General features: G+C 32.6%; 1 protein-coding gene across 1 annotated transcript in view; it reads right to left on the reverse strand.

Annotated features, from left to right (window-relative positions):
* Positions 1–22,896, reverse strand: part of LOC106463331 (collagen alpha-1(I) chain-like) — a 79,618-nt gene that overhangs the window by 12,572 nt on the left and 44,150 nt on the right. The window contains exons 19-32 of the mRNA XM_022391275.1: positions 22,687–22,740; positions 20,433–20,486; positions 16,171–16,224; positions 12,613–12,666; positions 11,733–11,786; positions 11,369–11,431; positions 9,773–9,826; positions 8,840–8,884; positions 7,365–7,418; positions 6,476–6,529; positions 5,188–5,250; positions 3,407–3,478; positions 2,410–2,445; positions 1,081–1,140 (exon numbers count right to left, since the gene is read on the reverse strand). Coding sequence (XP_022246983.1) covers positions 1,081–1,140; positions 2,410–2,445; positions 3,407–3,478; positions 5,188–5,250; positions 6,476–6,529; positions 7,365–7,418; positions 8,840–8,884; positions 9,773–9,826; positions 11,369–11,431; positions 11,733–11,786; positions 12,613–12,666; positions 16,171–16,224; positions 20,433–20,486; positions 22,687–22,740 — 771 coding nt within the window. The remainder of the gene's footprint in view (positions 1–1,080; positions 1,141–2,409; positions 2,446–3,406; positions 3,479–5,187; positions 5,251–6,475; positions 6,530–7,364; positions 7,419–8,839; positions 8,885–9,772; positions 9,827–11,368; positions 11,432–11,732; positions 11,787–12,612; positions 12,667–16,170; positions 16,225–20,432; positions 20,487–22,686; positions 22,741–22,896) is intronic.

A 22,896-nucleotide genomic window follows, 5' to 3' on the forward strand; every position in this document is an offset into this window, starting at 1 on the left:
GTAATATGGATATTTTGACAACACTAATTACTTCTGTAGAACGTTTTATTTTTATTTTTCGCTTGTTATAATGACAAGCATTTTTGAAATATTAGCTTAACGGTACACTAGTTTTTAGGAAAATCTGGGATTCGATTCCCCCGCGGTAGACAGAGCGCCGGTACCCCATTGTGTAGCTAAAAAACAGTAACCAATAATAATATTGTAGGTACTCATAATGGCGCGTGTCTACTAAGGTACCCATCAGACTTACTTGACTTTCATACAATACCTACTTTTTGTAACGGTATCTCCATCTTTAAAATATGTTACTTTTTGAACATTTCAATATACGCTGCACAATTCTGGCCTTCAAACCTGTTATTTATAATTATGAATATTGGGAACCAGTTGGATTGGATACATTAGTTGCAAAATTCATTATCAGTTGAAAGATAAAGAAAATATGGCGAAGTTTAGGTTATTCTTTCTTTGTTTGTTTTTTACTCTATTCACCGGTGTCGAGAATACCATTCTTCTAATAAGAGCTTTGAGTTATGGAGAACCCACAAAATGCTAAAACAATCACTTTAGAACAATACATATACCTACGCAAATAGGAGAGTTATATGTAACGAACTTAATGAACATCTATTTAATATAAAGATATTTAGTATTAAATCTAAAAAAAATGGTTTTTAAAACGACGCACAAAACAGATGCAAAGACAAACTCAATCTAAAATATAAAAAAACCGTTGTTAATGAATTCGGTATTTGAAACGAAGAAACATTATTTTCATATTCAGATGTGTAAAAACCTGAATTTATTGTGCTCTCTTGGGTAAATGAATATATTTCTTTTATTATTTTTACATTTAATGACACTTCTAATACCTGTATTTATTGTGCTCTCTTGGGAAAATGAATATATTTCTTTTATTATTTTTACATTTAATGACACTTCTAATACCTGTATTTATTGTGCTCTCTTGGGAAAATGAATATATTTCTTTTATTATTTTTACATTTAACGACACTTCTAATACCTGTATTTATCAATACTTATTGCTAACACAAATGTAATTAAAAATGTGATTACCTTCGGTCCACGAATACCTCCATACCCTTCTAGTTCAATAGCTGCTGCTCCGCTATCTCCCTGAACAAAATTTTAAATATTAGCAGTTACAAGCGTCAAATACATCCGCTAAGGTGATGCTATTATATTACACTCAGTTATCACTAATCCAAATACATCGTTCATACGTGCATCGAAAAGACATCCACCAAGATGATGCTGTTACGTTAAGATTACCCTGGTTAGCGGTAAAGGAAAACTCATCTCTTGAATTTTTAGCCAGACTTAGCAAGTAGGCAAAGTAGATATTTGCCCAGGCGGCAATATTTATGAGTGGCGAAAAAAAAGAAAAGAAATACGAAAATATAGACGTAAAATTTGAATTTGAAGACAAAACAACAACAACAACAAAAGGAAGGAAAGAAGAAACGTAAGAGAGAATAAGATAAGAGAAATTGAAATTGAAGTGTCAACAATCTAAAAGCAACAGAAAGGTATATTATTACATTTGAATATGGCATTGATTCTTCTTTCCACAGCCGCGGTCGGCACTAGGATATTGTCCCCCGGTGGGACAGCGGTAAGTCTTCGGAGTTACAATGCTAAAATTAGGGATTCTATTCCCCTCGGTAGACACAGCAGATAGCCAGATGTCGCTTTGCTATAAGAACTCACGCACATACACATACACTAGGTAATTGTTATAGTAAATTCCAGAGTCTAGATGTTTGCTGGGTCGCATGTTGGGCAGATGAATTCGGAGATTCATGATTCGCGGCGTTTTATCGCAAAAACGCACTCTGCACTTTGAAGTTGTAGGTGCGCTATAAAAATGACAGTCAGACCCCACTATTCGGTCACACAAGAATATCGTTGTTGGTAGGTATTTTTATTATTTTCCTTCCGATCAAGCTGTTATTTCAAATTTAGGAAAACGGTTATGAGTAGACAGCCCCTTGTGTAGCTTTTCGCAGAAATTCTGAAACAAAGACTTACGTCTTACGCGAATATTTCCAAGATGCTTATCAGGTAGGCAGCAGAGAAAGAAAGTACTGTAAATTGAAAAATATTCTCTCCCTCTTATTTTCTAAAAGGTTTTAAGTCTTTAAACTTAGAAGATTCCGGGATTCATTTTCAGTTCAATAAATCGTTGTATAAATAAGAATCTAGATTCATGATTTTGGATTACATTTAAAACATTTGTAAAGTTTGAGAAAATAAAATTGTTACAAGATATTTGCTCCAAAGGTCTTTTTTTTTTCATTATAGCATACTTAAAAGTCATAAAATTCGTACAGTTTAAAAATTTAACATCCCAAGCCAGTTTTGCAGTCTATAAAGTAATTTTACCTTTGGTCCTGGAGGTCCTGGTGGCCCTGGTTGACCCTACATAAAAGAACGAACTATCATTTGTTTGTTTATCAAAAGAAAGCTTAATTTGATTAACGTAAATATTTTAGTAAAATCATTGAACTTCAAATAAGAAAAATGTTTATGATGTTACATTAAAACTTTGTGGTATTTCAATCATGAGAGCAACGGAGTGAACAATGCCAAAGTAATTTGAGAACTACATTCTAAGCCTAGTTTTTTTGCTAGTTTTTCACCAGAAATATGCCTGATTCTTTCTGCTCTGCATCTATAAAATACTGTATGTTGAGATTGCTTTCATTCCTAACTCTGTACTTTTAATATCTTGGACCACCCGAAAGCTCTTCTAGTTTACAAATGTTGCTTTAAAAGAATTAATGTTTTTTTGTTTTTTTTACTTGAATTATTCTTGAACATTCTTAAGAATTATTTAAATGTTTATTAGAAATTTGGATGTAGTCTACTGAGATCTGTAATCAGTTGATGTCTGTGCAAGCTGTTAATTGTATGGACTTCAAGCCATAAGGAAAAACTTTAAAAGTTGATTTTCTTTGCAACTGTTTAAAGAAATCTGAATTAGTTTATCCAAGTTAAAAAGCAAAATTTCAAAAGTGTGTTAAAGTTTTTGAGAGAAAGAAGTATATGTGAAGTATATGTTAACCTTTGATCACAACGACTATTACGTTGTGATTACAGTAATTTATTCTAAGTATGTGAACTTGTATGTGATGGCCAACAATCCCGCACGTCAGTGGCGCAGAGGATAGACAGTAATAAAAAGAAATTCCTCAGGTCATGCGACCCTACATCTCTGTCCACAGATTATTTTTCACTACTATTACCACTTTTTTATCTAACTTCTACACTTTAAATCAAGCGATTTAACACAAAACAGTCCCAATAACACCCCTGTTTATTCTAGTCATATTTTTGGATATTAATTTTCAAAGTTCTCCCATGAAACAATCCATCCTACCCGTTCACCAGGTTGACCGTTTATTCCAGGAAGACCAGACGGTCCTTGGGGTCCGATCGGCCCTGTAGGACCCTAGAGAAACAAAGCATTTCGGATCATGAATACTGTTTCCACATAGAAAAATGTTATCTCAATATAAAACAGAAATATGGATTTGGTTAATAGAATTCTACAGGTCTAATTAAAACTTACGAACAAGTGCAAGTTTACTCGAAGTTTGCAGAATAACTATCGTTAGAATCAGAATTGATTAAAATATAGTGAACGTTATTTTCACATAAATTCATACGTAACAAAAGTAAAGTTGTAACTTTCTTTCGTAAATTAATTTAATGTCGAAAATGGGAAACAAAATAATTTTACTGTCACAAACGTTAAAACCATCAAGTAGAAAACTGTCACAAGAGCATTTACAAAACCAATATGGGAAAGTTATAATAACATTAGCTCTTACTGAGTTAGGCAGACTGTGTAGTTCTTGAACTTCTTTCTGCACTGAAGTCAAGAAATAACGTTAAAATTTGCAGTGATTAATATAAGTAAAACTTGCTACACTACAAAGATATTAAATTCTGAAGTTTTATGTTCTTTTCATGGCCTTTAGTAGATTTCTGATAAAGATGATTTAGAAGTTATGTGGCGCATTTAAAAAATCGTTCTTGTTATCACCATGTCAATTCTACAAAACCTAGTTATTTGCATTTCCGATCCTTTTTGATTCTTAGGTTTGAATACACATGTGCATTTCCGTTCTTTTTTATTGGTTAAGTTTGAATACACATGTACATTTCCGTTCTTTCTTATTGGATAGGTTTGAATACACATGTGCATTTTGTTCCTTTTTATTAGTTAGGTTTGAATATACATGTGTATTTGTGTTCTTAAGTTAAGTTCGAATACATATGTACATTTCCATTTCAGGTGGTTAGGGCACTTGGCTCGCAATCTGAGGGTTCGAATCCCCGCCCCACCAAACATGCTCGCCCTTTCAGCCCTGGGGGCCTTATAATGTTCAGTCAATCCCACTATTAATTGGTAAAAGAGTTGGCGGAGGGTGGTCATGACTAGCTGCCTTCCCTCTAGTCTTTCACTAATAAATTAGGAACAGCTATCGCATATAGCCCTCGTGTAACTTTGCGCGAAATTCAGAACAAACCAGGCCAAACCGTTATTGGTTAGTCCGAAAAGGCATTTACACCAATAACAGAGAATAAAAGCATTTCGAATAACTCTTGTATTTTTATTTCCTTTGGGTGAGGCCTTTCATTCAAAATTAGCCATATTACTGATAAGAATAGCGTTTCAACTAGAACTTCGTAGAATGAGATCCAATGATTTGCAAAAGGTTTTTAAAACAGGAGCCTATAGCAGACAAAGTATAGTTGCAATGCTATTATATATATATGTTTCTCACAGTAATCCCGTATGAAGTGATGTTTCTAATTTATTATAAATTCAGCAATGATCGTAGATAGTTGAAATCAGGTAAACTTTTTTGAAATGTAGGCGTAAGTTAGTGACAGAGCTGTCAAGCCTGGTTCCAATCCGTGCGAAGCCACAAAATATTACCCACACTTTAAGATGAGTATGTGTGATAAGAGAGACAGTCAGTCCCTTAGGTGCTATTGCCTGGTCAGTTCAAAATTATGGATGGCAGCCTCAGTAGCTTTGCCATAACTACGAAAATACAAATACAGAATGATATTTATGTGGTAAAATGCAAAACCATAAAGCGTTGCGTAGTATATAAAAAGGATATTTCAGTTCCATCTACAACTTACCACTGTTCCTATTAAGCCTCTTGGCCCTCTCTGTCCAGTTGTTCCAGGATCCCCCTGATCACCCTGAGAAAATATCAAATAAGACGTCATTTAGATTATGAATATAGTTTTGTTGTTGTTGTTGTTTTTCTGCCAGTTTGTTACAAGTCAGTTAAATAGTTCAATATTTGAGAAACTATCTCGGTGCATGTATTCAGATACTGTCTGACAATATAAATAACAAAAACTAGGTTTCTTTTGGGCCATCATGTATAAAGTTGTTTAAAAACAATCAATTAAACATGCGCAGTGGAAAATGATCTCAAGTTATTCATTTGGATAGCTAGGGGCGATGTCAAGACGACCTCTGGACACCAAAAATCTAACACATTGACACCATGTTTGCATAAACTGGATGCCAAGTTTTAGTTAAAGAATTACTAATAGCAGTTACAAGTTAGATGCTAGCAGAAGCTGATTTGTGAACTTATATTGTAATCATAAATATGTTGTGATCATAAAAACCACTAAACTAAATATATTAAAAACGGTTGAATATCACACGGTTTTTAATTGAAGTAATTACTCAGCCACTATTTAACAGAAATATAATGATAAACACATGCAACTGAAGTATCTTAAAAATAAAAAAAATCGATAGATCTATAAATTTACTCTAATACCCAGTTTTGTTAATTAATTTATAAATTATTGTAAGGCTCTAATAGCTAAGCGTGAGTTAATGGTTAATGCGCTCGGTTTTTGAATCCATTGCCGTAAAATATCACTTCACATCGATGCGATACAAAAGTGACACTAAAATTATTCGGGCAAGCAAGACTAGCCCAAGAGCTGCCGGTGGGTGCTGTTGACCTGCTGCCTTCCCATTAGTCTTAGTTCAAAATTAGGAAGAAGGCTCTGAGCAGACAGCATTTTGCCTAGCTTTGCGCAGAAACAAATAAACAAAGAAAAGCTATTTCCTTCTTATTAATATTGATTATTAGTATAACCCACTTAGATGTTTCTTAACTGAGAGGTACGAGGGGTAATTATGTTGATATTTTGAGTTTGGAAATGATAATGGAAGTGAAGAAAAAATACCCTGCTTTGTTTGCTCTATAGTTTCATGATGGGCACTATAGACAAGTTACAAGAGTCGATTAACAACACTAGGCTGAAATGGTTTAAAACAGTCAGAAAGCCATTATTCAGTGGTTTTCCACTAACTGCATGCACTACATCTATATCTGAAGTTCTCAAATGTTATTTGTATAGATAATAAGCTTGGCTTAATTTATTCGGTGCTTACCTTTGGTCCTGGTTTACCTATTGGTCCTATTTTCCCAGGATATCCAGGCTCACCCTGTTTTAATAAAAAAACAAAACAGGAAATATCAGTACTTTCTATATACCAGCATGCGCACAGGTGCTTGTTCACAGTAAGTAATATGTGTTAGTATACCGTTGAAATATTATACAAAACTTGAACGTAAAACGCATGTTTAAAAAAATAAAAACATGTATTTTAAGTAACGTGAATGTTTAGATTTATTCCATGATATTTTTCAAAATTAATACAAATTTAAATATCATTAATTGATGAAAATACACAAGAAACTCAAGCATAAACTCTCAGAAAAATAACGAAACGTTCCAAATAGTTACGTCAACTACAAGTTTAAGCTCTTTGGGAATACTTGAAAAACAACGAACTTTTGATAATTTCATAACTATATAACACCATCAATTGAACAGCACATGAAGTAATTGAAAATACATACTTTTTGTAATTTTTTTTACTGTTTTGGTGTGTTACTATATTATTCGATGAACTTATTAAGAATTTTGCCTGGGGTTCACACTAATATATTTATAACTAATCACAATCTATAAAACCAGTAAGCTCTAATATCTTTGTGTATATAAAAACGTTCCTAAGTTTCGTAGATAGCTTTTTTCTTGAGTTTCGTGGAACTCTGAAACTTCTGCACTCTATTAGGAAGTGGGCTGATGTTTCCCCAAACACTGATAAACTGACCAACTGTTTATGTACATTTTAAGTAGTAAAGTATTTATTGCGTAGCTTAAAACTAGTAATCTAAAACAATATATCTAAATCCAGACTAACCATATCGTGCAAATAAGATCAAAGATGTTACATGAAAAATAGAAAAAAAGAGCCAAGAAATGCTTGTTACCCGAAGTCCATCTGCACCCCTAGGTCCAGAATCACCTTTGGAACCTTTTGGACCCTATAGTATTTGGAAAATTTGAAAATATTTGTAAATAACTTGGCAAGCATCTTATTTATCACATTATTATTTAGTTTTGTTATTGTCTTTTTTTTAGACTAGATGAGAAAAATGTAACTGAAAAGTTATATAAAATGGGGTAGATTAATTCGAAATGTAAATCAACTAATATTGTTGCCAGTGTATAAAAAACAAAAGTTTAAAAGAAAAAGTTTGTGAAATAAATTTATTGATAACGAAGTTGTAAAATATTTATTGCCATTAAATATAATTTTAGTCACTAAGGATAGAATTTTTTTCTGTAAAGTAAAATACGTTATTAGCATTATTTATATAGTTTAGAAAATTCTGGTATGCTGCATAAACGAACAACAAAATCATAAAGTTAAAATATAAACCCATTATAGCGATAATTTTATCTTTGCTAAAGCTACTTGTTGAACGAGCATATTTTAATTCGTAATAATGAATGTTAATATAATGGAGAAACTTTTGAGGAATATTCCAAAACAAAGACAGAATAAATGAGGCTTAATCAATTAATTAATTAGGCTTAACTAATATTAGGCCTGCGTTATGCTTTGTAGGGTAACTTTCATGTCGTTGCTTATGAATGCTTCAGAGTTTTATTTTAAAAAAGCCTTAGCAACCGAAGTTAAACAATATCTGTTGTAAGGTATCAAATGTTCTCTAGACAGAAACCTGAAATTAAGGTTTAAAGTTTGAAAATACTGAAACTTATTTAAATAAAATTGCCTTTTAAAACAGTTTAGACTTTTATGAACTAAACAGTGTGAAATATATCTGGTTTAACAATTTTAATAAGGTAAAAGTTAAACGTTATAATTTTGATTACTAGACATTGATATAGAATATATCCCTTTTTTGTATAATTTCCGAAACTAACGACTTGTAATTTTTAAGAACTAACAGAAACTTTTAGCACATACCAATATACATATATATGTATACTATTATATATAAAAGTTACTGGTACTACTTTTTATTCAAATTAGGATTTTACTTCAATATAATGGATGTTTTTTCCTTCGTAATGCGTTAGATGATTGTTTTGGTTCTTAAATGAATAATTTTGGTTGATGTGACTGGAAATCCTATTGCTGAACTTCCATCCGGTGATGTAATAAAGTTTTAGTAGTAGCGTAAAAATAAAATTATTTTGGTATTGGTTTGATACTATTAATTAATTGTCCACCATGTTTAGATGTGAAAAGAGCCAGTGTCCTATCGTTTATGATGTTTAACTTCATGAAAAGTTGCAATTTTCTTTCACCTCACGCAAGAATTACGATAATCGTTGAGAGGACATTAAAAATAATATCTCGAAACTAGGGCTTTCAATATCTTCTTTCCTAATTATAATTAAATGTAAAGTCGAAACACTAGTAACTAGAACATACCCTCTCACCCTCTGCTCCCGGCGATCCTGGGGGTCCTGGAAACCCCTGTGATCACAAAGATACCAATAAATTTCAGCCGATGATGACTATTTTGGTCAACATAGTAAACGTTGGGCTAAATGTACACTGATTTAGAATACTTTGGTATACATTATATTGTTGTCTTTAATTAGGAAGACAAAAAATAAATTAAACAAATATTAGATATGATGCAACGTAAAACAAAGTGTAAAATCTTATTTTCATTTTTTATTTATTAATTATTAAGTTCATTTAAAACGAGATTTTTATTTCCTAAGGAAATGTGTATTTCAATATTAGTTTTATGCCCTATTATTAAAAGGATTTATAAAAGGTTGTAAACGGCGCTAACAATTATCCAATCACTATATACTAACACTTCACTTTTAACTCTATTAATAAATCATAGAAACTATAATGTTTTAAGTAGCTTACAATTTATTTTGTACATAAACTGTTACTAAACTGTCCTCATCTAGGAATATTTAATTTGAATGTATTTTAGATGTAATTATAATGAGCGATTTGTTTCTTTAAAAACAAAGAACAGCTTCGTTTTCAATTTTTACATGTCCGATAGCATGAAATATTTTTACAGAAAATGCGAGTTTCAATTATTTATTCGCATATAATCTTTATTATTTACATAAATTGTGTACATTTTAAATTGTATGCATAACACGGTTAACAGAGTCCATTCTTTGGATGCTATCGAGGACTAGCAGCAGTGATTACGCTTCACATTTAAAAATATTATTTATTCTCAGTGAAAAATTATAATTTAAAATAATTTACTCTGTCAAACACGTATTAAAGATCAAGCTTATAGTTAGCCAGTTTACAAAAGGATTATGAATTTTATTGTAGCTTCAATGTATATACATGAGTGAAAGGATGATAAGAATAACAAACCTGTTGTCCTGGAGGTCCAGGTGGTCCGTGAGGCCCAGCAATGCCAGGTTCTCCCTAGTTAAAAAAAAAATGTTTCATTATTCATAACGTATCAAATGCATATGATGTTCATATACTCAAATAATTTACAAGTACTGCCACTGGATGAAAACACATCATATTAAAATTTTCAATGGATTTTATATATATTTTAATGACACCAATGATTGTGCATTAATTAAAATATTTCTGGGTTACTGAGTATAAGCGGCGTGGAAATAAAAAATATATGTATTAATATCAAAGAGGAAACATCACCATTTATATGTAAAACAGATCTAAACTACATAAAAACGTTGATACTTTATTAGATACACAAAGTCGGCTAATTACTTAACACAACTTTTTTTGTAACTATTTCACTGGTATTTTACGAAACGGGACCAGCTGAGGACTGCATTAGCTCAAATGATACCAGTTTCCCGATGGTACAGCGGTAAGTTTATGGACTTACAACGCTAAGATCTGGGGTTCGATTTCCGCTGTAGACACAGCATATAGCCCAATGTGGTTTTGCTCTTAAACAAACAACTTACTAAACCTTATTATTGTTTATTTAGGTTTCCTTTTTGATAATGAACCATTTAAATAGTGTGTCTGTTTGCGACAGTATTGTTCGTACGTCATCCAAGGAGAACATTGACACTAAATAATCGAATAACACAGTGACTATTGTGCTGCACGGTACACTAAAGCACGCGAAATTTTGGTACCGTTTTCCCATAAATTTCGTAAAAATGGTCAGTGAATCGTGATATATTAGCGGTCCTTAATCTCAACGGTAAACACATTTTTTAATATCGTATTAATCAGTATTTTATTTTCAAATTGTTGTTGTTGTTGTTTTAGCGTAAATCTACATAATTATTTTTCTGCGCTCTATCTACTGCAGGGAATCGAAACCCGGATTATAACGTTAAGTCAACTAACTCACCGTAAGACATTTTCACGTAAATGTTTGTTTTGAAAAAAATATTACTAAAAGGCAGCTTACGGCCCAATATGTAGCGTATCGTAGAGTGGATCTGAAGTTCCACGGTTCACGTTCTGTTACCGAAAACACAAAACGCGCTTCACACTTTGGAGCCGTGGGTGTGTTATAATTGTGACGGTCAAATTCCACTATTTCAAAAGTTGGTGGTGCTTTCCCTTTCGTCTGCTTTTTAAAATTAACGACTGACTGCTAGCGCAGGTAATATTGTGCAGCTTTGCGGGAAATTGATCAAAACAAATAATTATTTATTGACGGTCGGTTATGGTATGTCGTAATAAAGTTTGGAAAATTTCCTTATTCATAGTCGTATATAGTATGTCCTAAGAATGTTTTGAAAATTTCATTATTGACTGTCATGTATGGTATGTCCTAGAATTATTTAGAAAAGTTTAGCATTGGATGTCATACATGGCATGTCCCAAGAATGCTTGAAAAAGTTTAGCTGTTGGCTGTCATGTATAATATGATTTTTTTTAGCAAAATTCATTATTAGCAGTGACATGTAGTAGAAATTAGGGAAGGTTTAACAGTTAATATATTGAATTTTTTATTACATAACCTACCTGAGATCCAGGAATGCCTGGTTCACCCGGCTCCCCTGGTGGCCCTGAGCGAACAGCACTTCCCTGAAAGTAGTTTTAAAATGTGGGATTAACAGCCTGTGCAACACCTTAAGCGTATTTAATTATTATTCAATAATTTTGATATTTAAAGAATCTAAATGAGAAAAAAAATAGTTTATTGAATAACAATGTACAATAATGATGATCAAATATATCAAAGCTATCAAAAGTGATACATCAAAAATAGAAACAAAGTTGGCTCGATTCACACTAAGGTTTGTCAGAAAAGTCAAACAGTAGCGATAGAAATTTAATATATGTATGTATGGGTTGCGAAAACCTTTAAATCTTATCTTCTACTTACATTTTCATTTGTTGTAATAATCGTCCCGGGTTTCCCTGGTTCACCTCTGTTACCCTTGATGGGGGAAAACGTTAAATAATTAAACAAAAACACTAGTTTTCAGACTGATTTAAGATAATCGAACGGTTTACTGTGTAAACGAACACTGGTCATATTGATTACTTTAGTCCATGAGTGACTAAAACAGAAGTGACGAATATATATATATATGGATACAGTTAAAGTTCTTTTTTGTCACCAACCGACGCCAAATAAACAGGGTCGTTAACCAGACGAGTCACCAATGGATACATTTTATAGCTGATGAAGTTTAACTTTACAGAAGTCAAATAAATTCACCATTATATTCAATAAAGCGTCATTACATGGACAGTTTGTGCTTTAACTGTGAGTTAAGTTTATATATTTGTGAAATTCAAATTCTTATAGAAATGTATAGATATAACAATATAAAGTCAATGATACTTTTAAAATATTTTAGATTAATTATGTGATGTACCATTTATTGTTCAATAAATGTGAAAACATTTTCCAAACTGAAATATTAACTTTCAAGTTTACATCAACCAGCAATAAACATAACAGAGTAAGTAAGAAAAAGAAAGTTAAAATTTTACTTAATCAATTATAGAGATAAAACTTTTCAAGACATTTGAGCTCTGCTAAGACTTGTAAAACTAAGAATCTGTCTACTGGCATTACTTGTTTATTAGAGTCTGTTTAAACGCATCGCCTAAGATTTCTAGTTAGAATATTTAATAAGGGAAGACTTTAGTGAAGAAATTGTAAACTAGTTTCAGTAATCATAGTCGTATAGTTTAAACGTAATCAAATATTCGTAAATTACTTCATTCGTCTGTACAACATCTTTACACCTTACCTTTTCTCCCTTTTCTCCCTGCGATCCAGTAATTCCGTCATTTCCTGGTATACCCTGTCACGATATTGTAATACGTACTTAGCCAGAGCTATGTTTTTGTAGTTAAATGTATCTCATAAACAAAAAAATAACTGGAAGTATTCATATCTGCAACAATATTAAAATTATTTGTATATAATCAACTGAATAACTTATATTGTTTCGAATATACTCACCAGGTGGCGATTAACAGAAATGTTGCGAAATAACTTTTGTTTTTTGTGTTTATATGTTCTACTTTAAAGGTATATTCCTATTGAAATCTCACTGCATTTGTCTCCATCAGGTAACCAAAAAAAATATGATTCATTTGATTCCTGAACGAAAAATTATGTATTAATTCAGCTTGATAGAGTTTGAACGGACCTTATCTCCCTATTTTATGATTGTATAGATACTATATGTCCAAACAAGCAATTAAAAATGTAAATATTGTGTTAAAAATGTTTCAAATGAAAAACGGAATTCCAGTTAAACCTTCTATGGGCAACGTATGTCAATTATTAATGTTTAAAAAAGGTAATATTCTAGTCACTTTTGATTTGCTAAATCTATTTAAGGTTACACGCGCTAAAATCTCGTTAAATTGTTTTGTATGTTTAAAAAACATTAATTAGTATTACTACAAAAATAGACATTAGGCTTAAGAAGAAAGTGCATTTTGAATAATGATCGTCCTGTTCTGAAGAGAAAAAGAAATTAAATGTCTCATGATGTGCATTTTATTTTTATTCAAAATTTCGCGTTGAATTTAAAATTTCGCAATCTGCGGGTCGCAAGCTCGAATCCTCGTCCCACCAAACATGCTCGCCCTTTCAGCCATGGGGGCGTTATAATGTGACAGTCAATCCCATTATTCATTGATAAAATAGTAGCCCAAGATTTAGGGGTGATGACTGGTTACCTTTCCTCTAGCCTTTCACTGCTAAATTAGATAGCTCTCGAGTAGCTTTGCACGAAATTCAAAACAAACCATACCTGACTGGTTTCATCTCGGGTGGTAAAACCATATCAATTCTGTTTCGTTTTAGACATCAAATGAAGGTTATTCTAGTAGGATAGTCTTATATGATGAGTAGCTTTTGTGTAGAAAATTAGGTGTGGAGTTGTCTACGACCGAAATCTTTCAGATCTTGGGAATAAATGTATTACCTTTTTTAGCACAGAGGGACTACCTACGAGTTAAAGTAGATCCGGTTTGTCTTTATGAATAATTATTATTCCGTTCTTTGCAAAATAAGAATGTTTCTATGTAAATGCGATTTTATTGACAAGAACTTGTAAAATTCAGAACAAAAACAATTATTCTATTCAAGATAAATTTACGTTATTGTTGTTCCTTTATATTATAGAAGACCATTGTTTTGTTTGTTTGTCCACCGCGGGGAATCGAACACCGGCTTTTAGCGTTTTAAATCAGTAAACGTACCGCTATCCCACCGAGGGACTATAGACAGCCACCCACTTGTCAATAAATTCCAGTCTAGAAGTAGTTTAAACAGTTATCGGATTTTTGCATGCGTTTCCTACTAGTTCGCTGTTATTTAATCCTTCAGTTTAAACGTCCGGTCTTATTGACTTTTGAGTGTTTTTCGATCTGTATTGGAAGCTTATTCTAATTTCCCAGTTACTTCGAAAATATTTAAATTCCATTAACAAAGTTAATCAGTTAAAGCGATGCCAGATGTTTCAGGAATAACTGATGTCGTCATAAATCTCAAGCCACCCAGTGGCTCAACAGAAAGTCTCTGGACTTATGACACTAAAAATTAGGTATCGATACCCGTGGTAGGCACGGCACAAATAGCCTAGTGATTAGTTTTGTTCTTAGTAAATAAACAAACAAATCTTAATCTTGTGTTATGTGGGTATACAGTCACTAAATTTCAAAGATATATTATCGTCAATTTGTTAATTCATATAAAGAAAGTACTTACAAAGAACGATCAAATCGTGTGTAATACAATGTAGTTCATAGGCTCCAAGATAAAACCTTATTTCATTGAAGGACATGCGGGTTCTCTTGAAACACTTTGCTTAATACAGCAAAGATAAGAAAACAAGGATAGATTGTAACAATAGCAGAAACATTGGAAATCCTCGATATTATTTACCAAGTCATACCAAAGTGTATTTACAATGAAAAAAAGCAGTAGAGGTTATTGTTTTAAAAGAACGGGGGTGGGGTTAATAGAGATTAACAAGAAATGTCAAGTATTAGATTATCTGTCAGACTAAAGCAAACATCAAGAGTGTATGAGAAATGTTGCGTTTTCTGTTTGAATTTAAACAAGTATCTGAAAAGAAGTCCACAAGAGAAGAACTGGTTCAGTATGTTGTTACGCGTACCGATGAAACATGAATAAAACAATAGAATTGCAGCGAAAAAATGAAAGGATACTTGTAATAAGTTCGCGTGAACTTGTAGCTTCTGAAGTCCTTTACACTTTATAAAGTTAAGGTAGGATTTGTCCCCCTTACAGACACCACTAAGTCACTTTTCAGGGGGTAGACTCATGTCATATTAGGTAAAATTACTTTCAAGTTAAGCAGAAAAGTTTTCCCTCATCTTTGACATGCAAGATTTATTAACTTATCCAATGTTAGTTGAAGTATACTCAACTGATAAAAGAATAAATAATTTAGTGAATTATCCATAATACACTGAATTATTAACTTATCCAATGTTAGTTGAAGTATACTCAACTGATAAAAGAACAAATAATTTAGTGCATTATCCATAATACACTGAATTATTAACTTCTCCAATGTTAGTTGAAGTATACTCAACTGATAAAAGAACAAATAATTTAGTGAATTATCCACAATACACTGAATTATTAACTTCTCCAATGTTAGTTGAAGTACACTCAACTGATAAAAGAACAAATAATTTAGTGAATTATCCACAATACACTGAATTATTAACTTCTCCAATGTTAGTTGAAGTATACTCAACTGATAAAAGAACAAATCATTTAGTGAATTATCCATAATACACTGAATTATTAACTTCTCCAATGTTAGTTGAAGTATACTCAACTGATAAAAGAACAAATAATTTAATGAATTATCCATAATACACTGAATTATACTGAAACTGGCAGAGGAACAAGTAAATAGTTTAGACCTATCTTTTGTCTCTCACACGTTACTGCCCTAGAGACCTTTTTTTTTAATACCAGACCTCATCCGTTGGGCTGAACAATTAAAGACGAAACATTCTTTGAAATGCTATTCATATTTGCAGTATAGTACTTTAAAAGTTATTGTTTATGAACGCTGAAAGCTGATAAAAGGCATAAAATCTGTGGTACAACTCATGTAAACTGTAGATGTTTTGCGGTTTTTTTCATAATGGGCATATTAAGAGTTAACGTGAATTTATTAATTTATCCGCATCATGTTGGATTATCCTGGACCTTGTGGGGAAGCAAGCAATCTTGTTTGTTGTACCGAGAGTGATATTATGTACTCTTCAAATGCTGTTATTTTATTTTAACATGAGCATAAACTTACCGGTTTCCCTTGAGGACCCTCCTGTCCAATAGGTCCTGGTGCGCCTGGAGGCCCCTGATATTGAAAGAAGGAAGTTAAATCACGACAGATAACACTTTCATAAAACAAGTAAGTCACTATACTAACATGCAATAAAATATAAATAATAATATTATGTTAAATAGAAGGTGGTATACGTTAATACACGCATACATGGTGATGTATTCAGTGAACTAGGACGTGTATCTATATATCTATACCGTTCCTTTGTGTGTACATTATTCTAAATACTGTTTTGTTTAATCAGAAAGAAACATCACTAATCATTTTCAAATGTTTATTTTGACAATTTTATCAGATACACGATAAAATAGTGATCTAAAATTGGCAGTAGTTCAGTGACTTTTTCGAAGCAATAACAATACGAAGTGCTAAAAACAAATTTTATTTAAATTAGAAATATCAAAAGGGCGCCCCCCCCCCCCAGTGGTACAGTGGTATGTCTGCGGACTTACAATGCTAGAATCCGGGTTTCGATACCCGTAGTGGTCAGAGCACAGATAGCCCATTGTGTAGCTTTGTGCTTAATTAAAAACAAACAATCAAAAGGGCATAGAAATGTAATAAAACAAATCTGAAACAAACAAACAACAAGATAGTACATTTAACTAAAACATTTAGCTAACTTGGTTAAGTAAATTAGTTTTACGCGAAATATATTTAAAAACTTGACAGTCCTTCTATATTCACCTATTTTGAATAAATTCAGTCAGTACGGTTTTAATATCACTATTAATTATTTTTATTATTTGTAATAACTAGCGTTTTCTCAGTGGCTTTAAGAATTTGCATAATCTGATTATAAGTAAAGATAAGGAATTATGAATTAAGGTACAAGTGGTCTTAGCCCACAAAACTCTCCATTTAAAGAAAACATTGATTTTGTTCAAATAATGAAAAGGAAAAAGCATTATTAATTAACATATGTAGGGCCGGGCGTGGCCTGGTGGTTAGGGTGCAGATTAGAAGGCCCAAGGTTTGACGTTTGATTCGTGATCTGCGGTTGCACACGCTGATTGTGAAAGCGTGATAAGAGTGAAATCAGTCCCACTATCAGTCTAGATAATCTGTGAAGACAACGGATCTTGCTAACTGGTTGTCTTCTCTTTAAAATATGGATAGCTGTTTCTTAACTTTAAGGGTATTTGACCTGGTATTTTAGCATGAGGCGCTGTTCAGGATGAAAATCCAGATTCCCATGAGATATAGTTATTTTAACAGCTCTTACAGAATAAAAGTTTGGATTTCCTAATTTTACATTCAGACCACGTTTCCAGTCTTCTGTGTAAAACAGAATGCTGATACTAATGTTCAAGATAAAAATCACTGCAGATTCCTTTCACATTCCTCTCTAATGATTTGGCCCGGCATGGCCAGGTGGTTAGGGCGCTCGACTCATGAGGGTCGCGGGTTCAAATCCCTGTCCCACCAAACCTGCCCGCCCTTCCAGCCGTAGGGGCGTTATAATGTGATGGTCAATCCCACTATTCGTTGGTAAAAGAGTAGCCCAAGAGTTGGCGGTGGGTGGTGATGACTAGCTGCCTTCCCTCTAGTCTTTCACTGCTAAATTAGGGACGGCGAGCGCAGATATCTATCGTGTAGCTTTGCGCGAAATTGAAAACAATCAAACAAACTAATGATTTGAAATACATTATTCATCAAGACACGCGGTAGTGTATCGTGCGACCAAAACAACCTGCTGCAGGACACATTGTGTTATTAACAGGAGTGATAGTTTAGCGATTTTAAACCTTCAAACAACCTGCTGCAGGACACATTGTGTTATTAACAGGAGTGGTAGTTTAGCGATTTTAAACCTTCAAACAACCTGCTGCAGGACACATTGTGTTATTAACAGGAGTGGTAGTTTAGCGATTTTAAACCTTCAAACAACCTGCTGCAGGACACATTGTGTTATTAACAGGTGTGATAGTTTAGCGATTTTAAACCTTCTGTATCTCGGACTGTGGTAATCCAAACTACCATATATTTTCAGTGGATGTGCTCTACTGGACATTGACTTCACATACCAAATGTCAAGGCAACCCATTAACAAATACCTGAGATAAAATATCTCCAATTTTAATTGAGTTTCTTCCTGTTTTTTCTTCTTCTTCGCACCAAAAGTACGGAAACTTTATTTGATAGAAGAACACACTTAACTTTGATTGATTTTTTTCAAATTTGGTACACTGATAGAGTTTTACAACCTACAATTAGGAGTCTCATTTTGTGTAAATATAAGCTCCATGTGTAAAGTTATTCAACAAAAACCGCTCAAATTTGACGAAATTTTTTACGAACGTCTACGCAAAAAGTCACGTGAGTTATCGGTCTAACATTTTTACTACAACTTCACCTAAGAGTAAAAGTAGACCGTTTTTAGTTTTTGTCACTCGGATTAAAGACGGCTGACTTAGAGCAGCAAAACTATAAGGTGAAAGTACGTGCAGATACACGAGTATTTGTTAGGCCAAGCAAACTAGGTTAGCAGTTTCTCGCTCAAGTTTTCAAAAACTCATATGGGTGAACGGTTATTATTGATTATTCATTGCCAACTTTTCAGCACAAATTAATTAAATTTCACGAAATTATCCTAACTAAAGAGCGTTTAGCGTCACGTGACATTAGCTTAAACAATTAGCATAAATAATGATGCTTGATACGGCTGTACCGATTGCATGGGACTGATGACAAGAAACTGTTTATCTAAATTCCATGGCGCTAATATAAAGGTGCGTGTGTTTTCTTATAGCAAAGACACATCGGGCTGTTTGCTGTGTCCACCGAGGGGAATCAAACCCCTGATTTTAGCATTGTAAATCCGAAGACTTACCGCTGTCCCACCGGGAAACGCTATTATAAAGGAAGCTATTAACACTGTTTTAAAGAGGAAACTACCATCATATATTTTAAAAAATCTGATTGGTTCTGTGAAGTAAAGGTCTATTCCGAATAATAAGGTTGCGATCCTAAAGCTAATGTTTGTTACTTTCGAGTGTCACTTTCTTACTTGCTTTGGTTTGTTGGTATGTATTGACAAAAAGTCATGATATGTAATCAAAAACACCTTAGATGTGAAAAAAGGTGCGGTCAAAAAAGGATTGAGTTAGTTAGGCTGCGTATGTTGTTTTACTCACCATCATACCCCACGTTGAACAAAAAACGCGGCCTGGATAATTAATGAATGAATATTTGCTGTAAAATTCATATCAATGCTATAAGTATAGCTATAAGTTTGGGTGTCAGTTTTGATTTCATTTCTTTAAATCGCACACTCCATCCTTTTTGTCCGCACCTTTTTTCACACCGAAGGTGTGTTTGATTAAGAAACATGAAAAAAAAAAGTAGAGTGTGATTTTTATCATGAATATTAAACCTATTGGTACCCATTAATTCGCCTATTATTGGCCTATCAAAACTGTAACTTTAGAATATTGATGGTGTCACAATTGATTCCCATCACTTTTGTTAGGCCTATAGAATTCTAAAACTTTAACATAAATAAAATATTTTAGTTTCAATCGCTCATCCTGATTATCCTTATGTTGTAGTTAACTAAAGCGCACGTACAACATGCTTCAGATATGTATTTTACAGCTAACAGAAAATGTGGTTTTTTTAGGCCTAACAATAATTATCAGAATCTGCTGTTTTTATCCCCGTTGCATTTCTGACAATGTTTGGCATTGAACAAAATCCTTCATGAGCATTTTACAGCTGACAGAAAATGTGGTTCTTTTAGGCCTAACAATAATTATCAGAATCTGCTGTTTTTACCCCCCTTGCATTTCTGACAATGTTTGGCATTGAACAAAATCCTTCATGAGCAATAACTTGTGACAAACAAAAGGCAGATCTGAAAGGTTGCTTTTACTCACCTCTGATTCGAAATCAATAATGGGCTGAATGTATGGGGAAAAACATATGCGGTTTAGTATGATTATAATGACATTGTTATAGCAAACATTTCCTTCAAAAACCATACATGAACGTGTTTTAGACAATGAACTTGTAAATGTAAACTAATGTTTACATGTAAAAAATATTCTTTCATTTCATTATTATTACGAATTGGCTGTAAATGTTCAAGAAATTTGCACGAAAATAAGTAAAATTATATTTGTTTGATATGAATACAATCTAAGTTTCGTAAATTAATGCTCTGAAATTACTCCGTCAATTATTTATCCTTATATATATAACAGTGTGAAGAATCCTACCGCTTCTCCTTGAAGTCCTGGCTTCCCTGGTTGACCACGTTTACCTCTGCGTCCCTATAGTGAATAAAAACTTATTCAGGTAAGTTTATGGCAGACTACTTCCAGAATCGCCGATTAAGACACTTTTGGGTTTGACTTTACGCAGAGTTAGAATGTTAATTTTCAGTATTATCTTGCCAGGAGGATTGCAAAGATAGTACAAATCAGAAGGACTGAGCGTTATACGTAACGCAATAGACTGTTAATGGTTTAGGTTCGAATCTTGAATTGTTCAGCATCTTTTCTTTTATGTTATAAGAATAAAGTTTTCGGACACACACACACATATATATATGGGTTTGTGTGTATGAAAATTAACATATTAATTTTAAATTTCATCAGACCAAGTGTTAAAATTCCAGATAACAAAATCTAGCCATATTGATTGACACTATGGTTTCTATTGATGGGATAAACTCTTTAGAATTATTTTGGAAAACGAATAAGGGAAAGTCCAGTATATCTAACGATGACAAAAATGTTTATTTCTTCAAATTCCACAATCAGTTTAACCAGTGTTTATCTACAGGCCTAGCTTCACAACTGTTGCTTCTTCAACATGCAGATTCAATGGTCACAACTTTTAACAATCCTACTCCCAGTAACGGACAAACAGGTTAAATCAGTCCCTGATTAACCGTTAACTGACTAATAGATTCACTAACTCAATAATTCAATCTAACATTAATTAACTCTAGCCTAATTCGTTTGTACATATAGCTCATACTTTTCCCAAAATTTGGAAAAATGTCCAGACATTAATTAATAGTTTGTATTGGTATGAATGATCAACATAATTTTTACTGTCCATAATACCAGTACTTTCTTTAATCGCAGTATTTGAATATTTGATATGGTTTGAAATTAGTCAGGTTGTTACTTATTTTTGGTATTACCTTTTTTTGTAAAACATAAACAATAGAAAAAATGAAAAATATACATGTGAGATACAGTAAACCATTGGTGTTCCTTCAAAAGCCAAAGCTTATAAGATAAATAAAATAATTTACAATGAACACAGAATTCTTTATTGTTCATGATGAATTAGTGAACGAAATAGAAATGTAGAAAATGAGGTATTTCAAAATATGAAAAATTTGTAAATTTAAAACAAATATAACTTCATAGTATATATATAAAATATTTGATAATTTATACATAACAAATTAGCAGATACAAATAGTAGAATCTTGTTTCTCTCAAAACTGAAGTTATTTATTTTGTCTATGCATGTATATTTAAGTTCGTTGCGAAATTAGCTTTGTTCATTCTTCTGGTAGCGAATAAGTTATTCAAAAACTGAATAATCTGGCATAAATAATTTTGTTTTCTATTATGTTTATAATAGTTAGATGATCTAGCTCTAAATTTTTCGCATTTCCAATTGTGTAGGGAAGCGAAGGAGACAAAGGAGATAAAGGTGCCAAAGGAGATAAGGGAAAAATGGTAAGGAAATTATTCTGTGTTTGTATACAGTTTAAGTTACCTCAAATCTGAAATTCGATATCGCTGTCTATAAAACATTCATATAAGAATCATTGTTTATTGTTTCCTAAATGTTGTCCCCCAATTAGCACTACATCAGCTTTACCAGACTGCACATTTCAAGTGTTCTTCTTTTAGTTCCTAATGCTTTCAGGTATTGTACTTGGTCATTTTGGGGCTTCAAAAAACTTAAACACCTAAAGAATCGAGCTAGAATATCGCGACGAAGAGAAAGTGTCAAATCTGTTCAAGTACTGGTGTGGTGGTGGCGTCTCATAGCAGGAAAACAATGCGTGTATCCTAATTGTTTTAATCATAAAGAGCTGGGCCTAGAATATTCCGAAACACATCCTCTAAATTAGTGATAACGGTTTAACATCGTAATACTAAAAACAAATATCTCATTCAGGGTTAATAGTACCTTGTTGAAGTTTGAACTCAGATAAGGAATTATTGATAAAAACAATTCAGGTAGAGATAGGTACAAAAACACCGTAGTTATAAAGGGAAAACAACATATTAGAAGGTCTGAAAAATAATACAATACAAATTTAAGAATTCTTACTGATATCATATCACATAGTGTTATATTCGTAAGAGGAAGTATGGTACTTTACCTAGAATATAAAATAAATAATATATATTCATTGTTTTTAAATAAGTTCTTAAGAACCGTATAAAATTAAACCTAACAAACAGAGAGTGTAAGACGGAATGATAGCAAACAAACCTTTTCACCGTTTTGTCCTGGAAATCCTATTTCTCCCGGACTTCCCTTTTCTCCCTTTAGAAACAGAAGCAGAGAATTAAAATATTTGGGAACAAAACTCCAGAATTTCAAAATATATCTTAGCATTGAAACCGTAAAGATAATAAGTATGTTTTAGTTTTTGTAAATCAAGTTTCATACTAACTTCTTCAGAAGGTGATAAATATTTCG

Source organism: Limulus polyphemus, unplaced genomic scaffold, assembly GCF_000517525.1.
Source record: "Limulus polyphemus unplaced genomic scaffold, Limulus_polyphemus-2.1.2 Scaffold52, whole genome shotgun sequence".
Taxonomy (NCBI): Eukaryota; Metazoa; Arthropoda; class Merostomata; order Xiphosura; family Limulidae; genus Limulus; species Limulus polyphemus.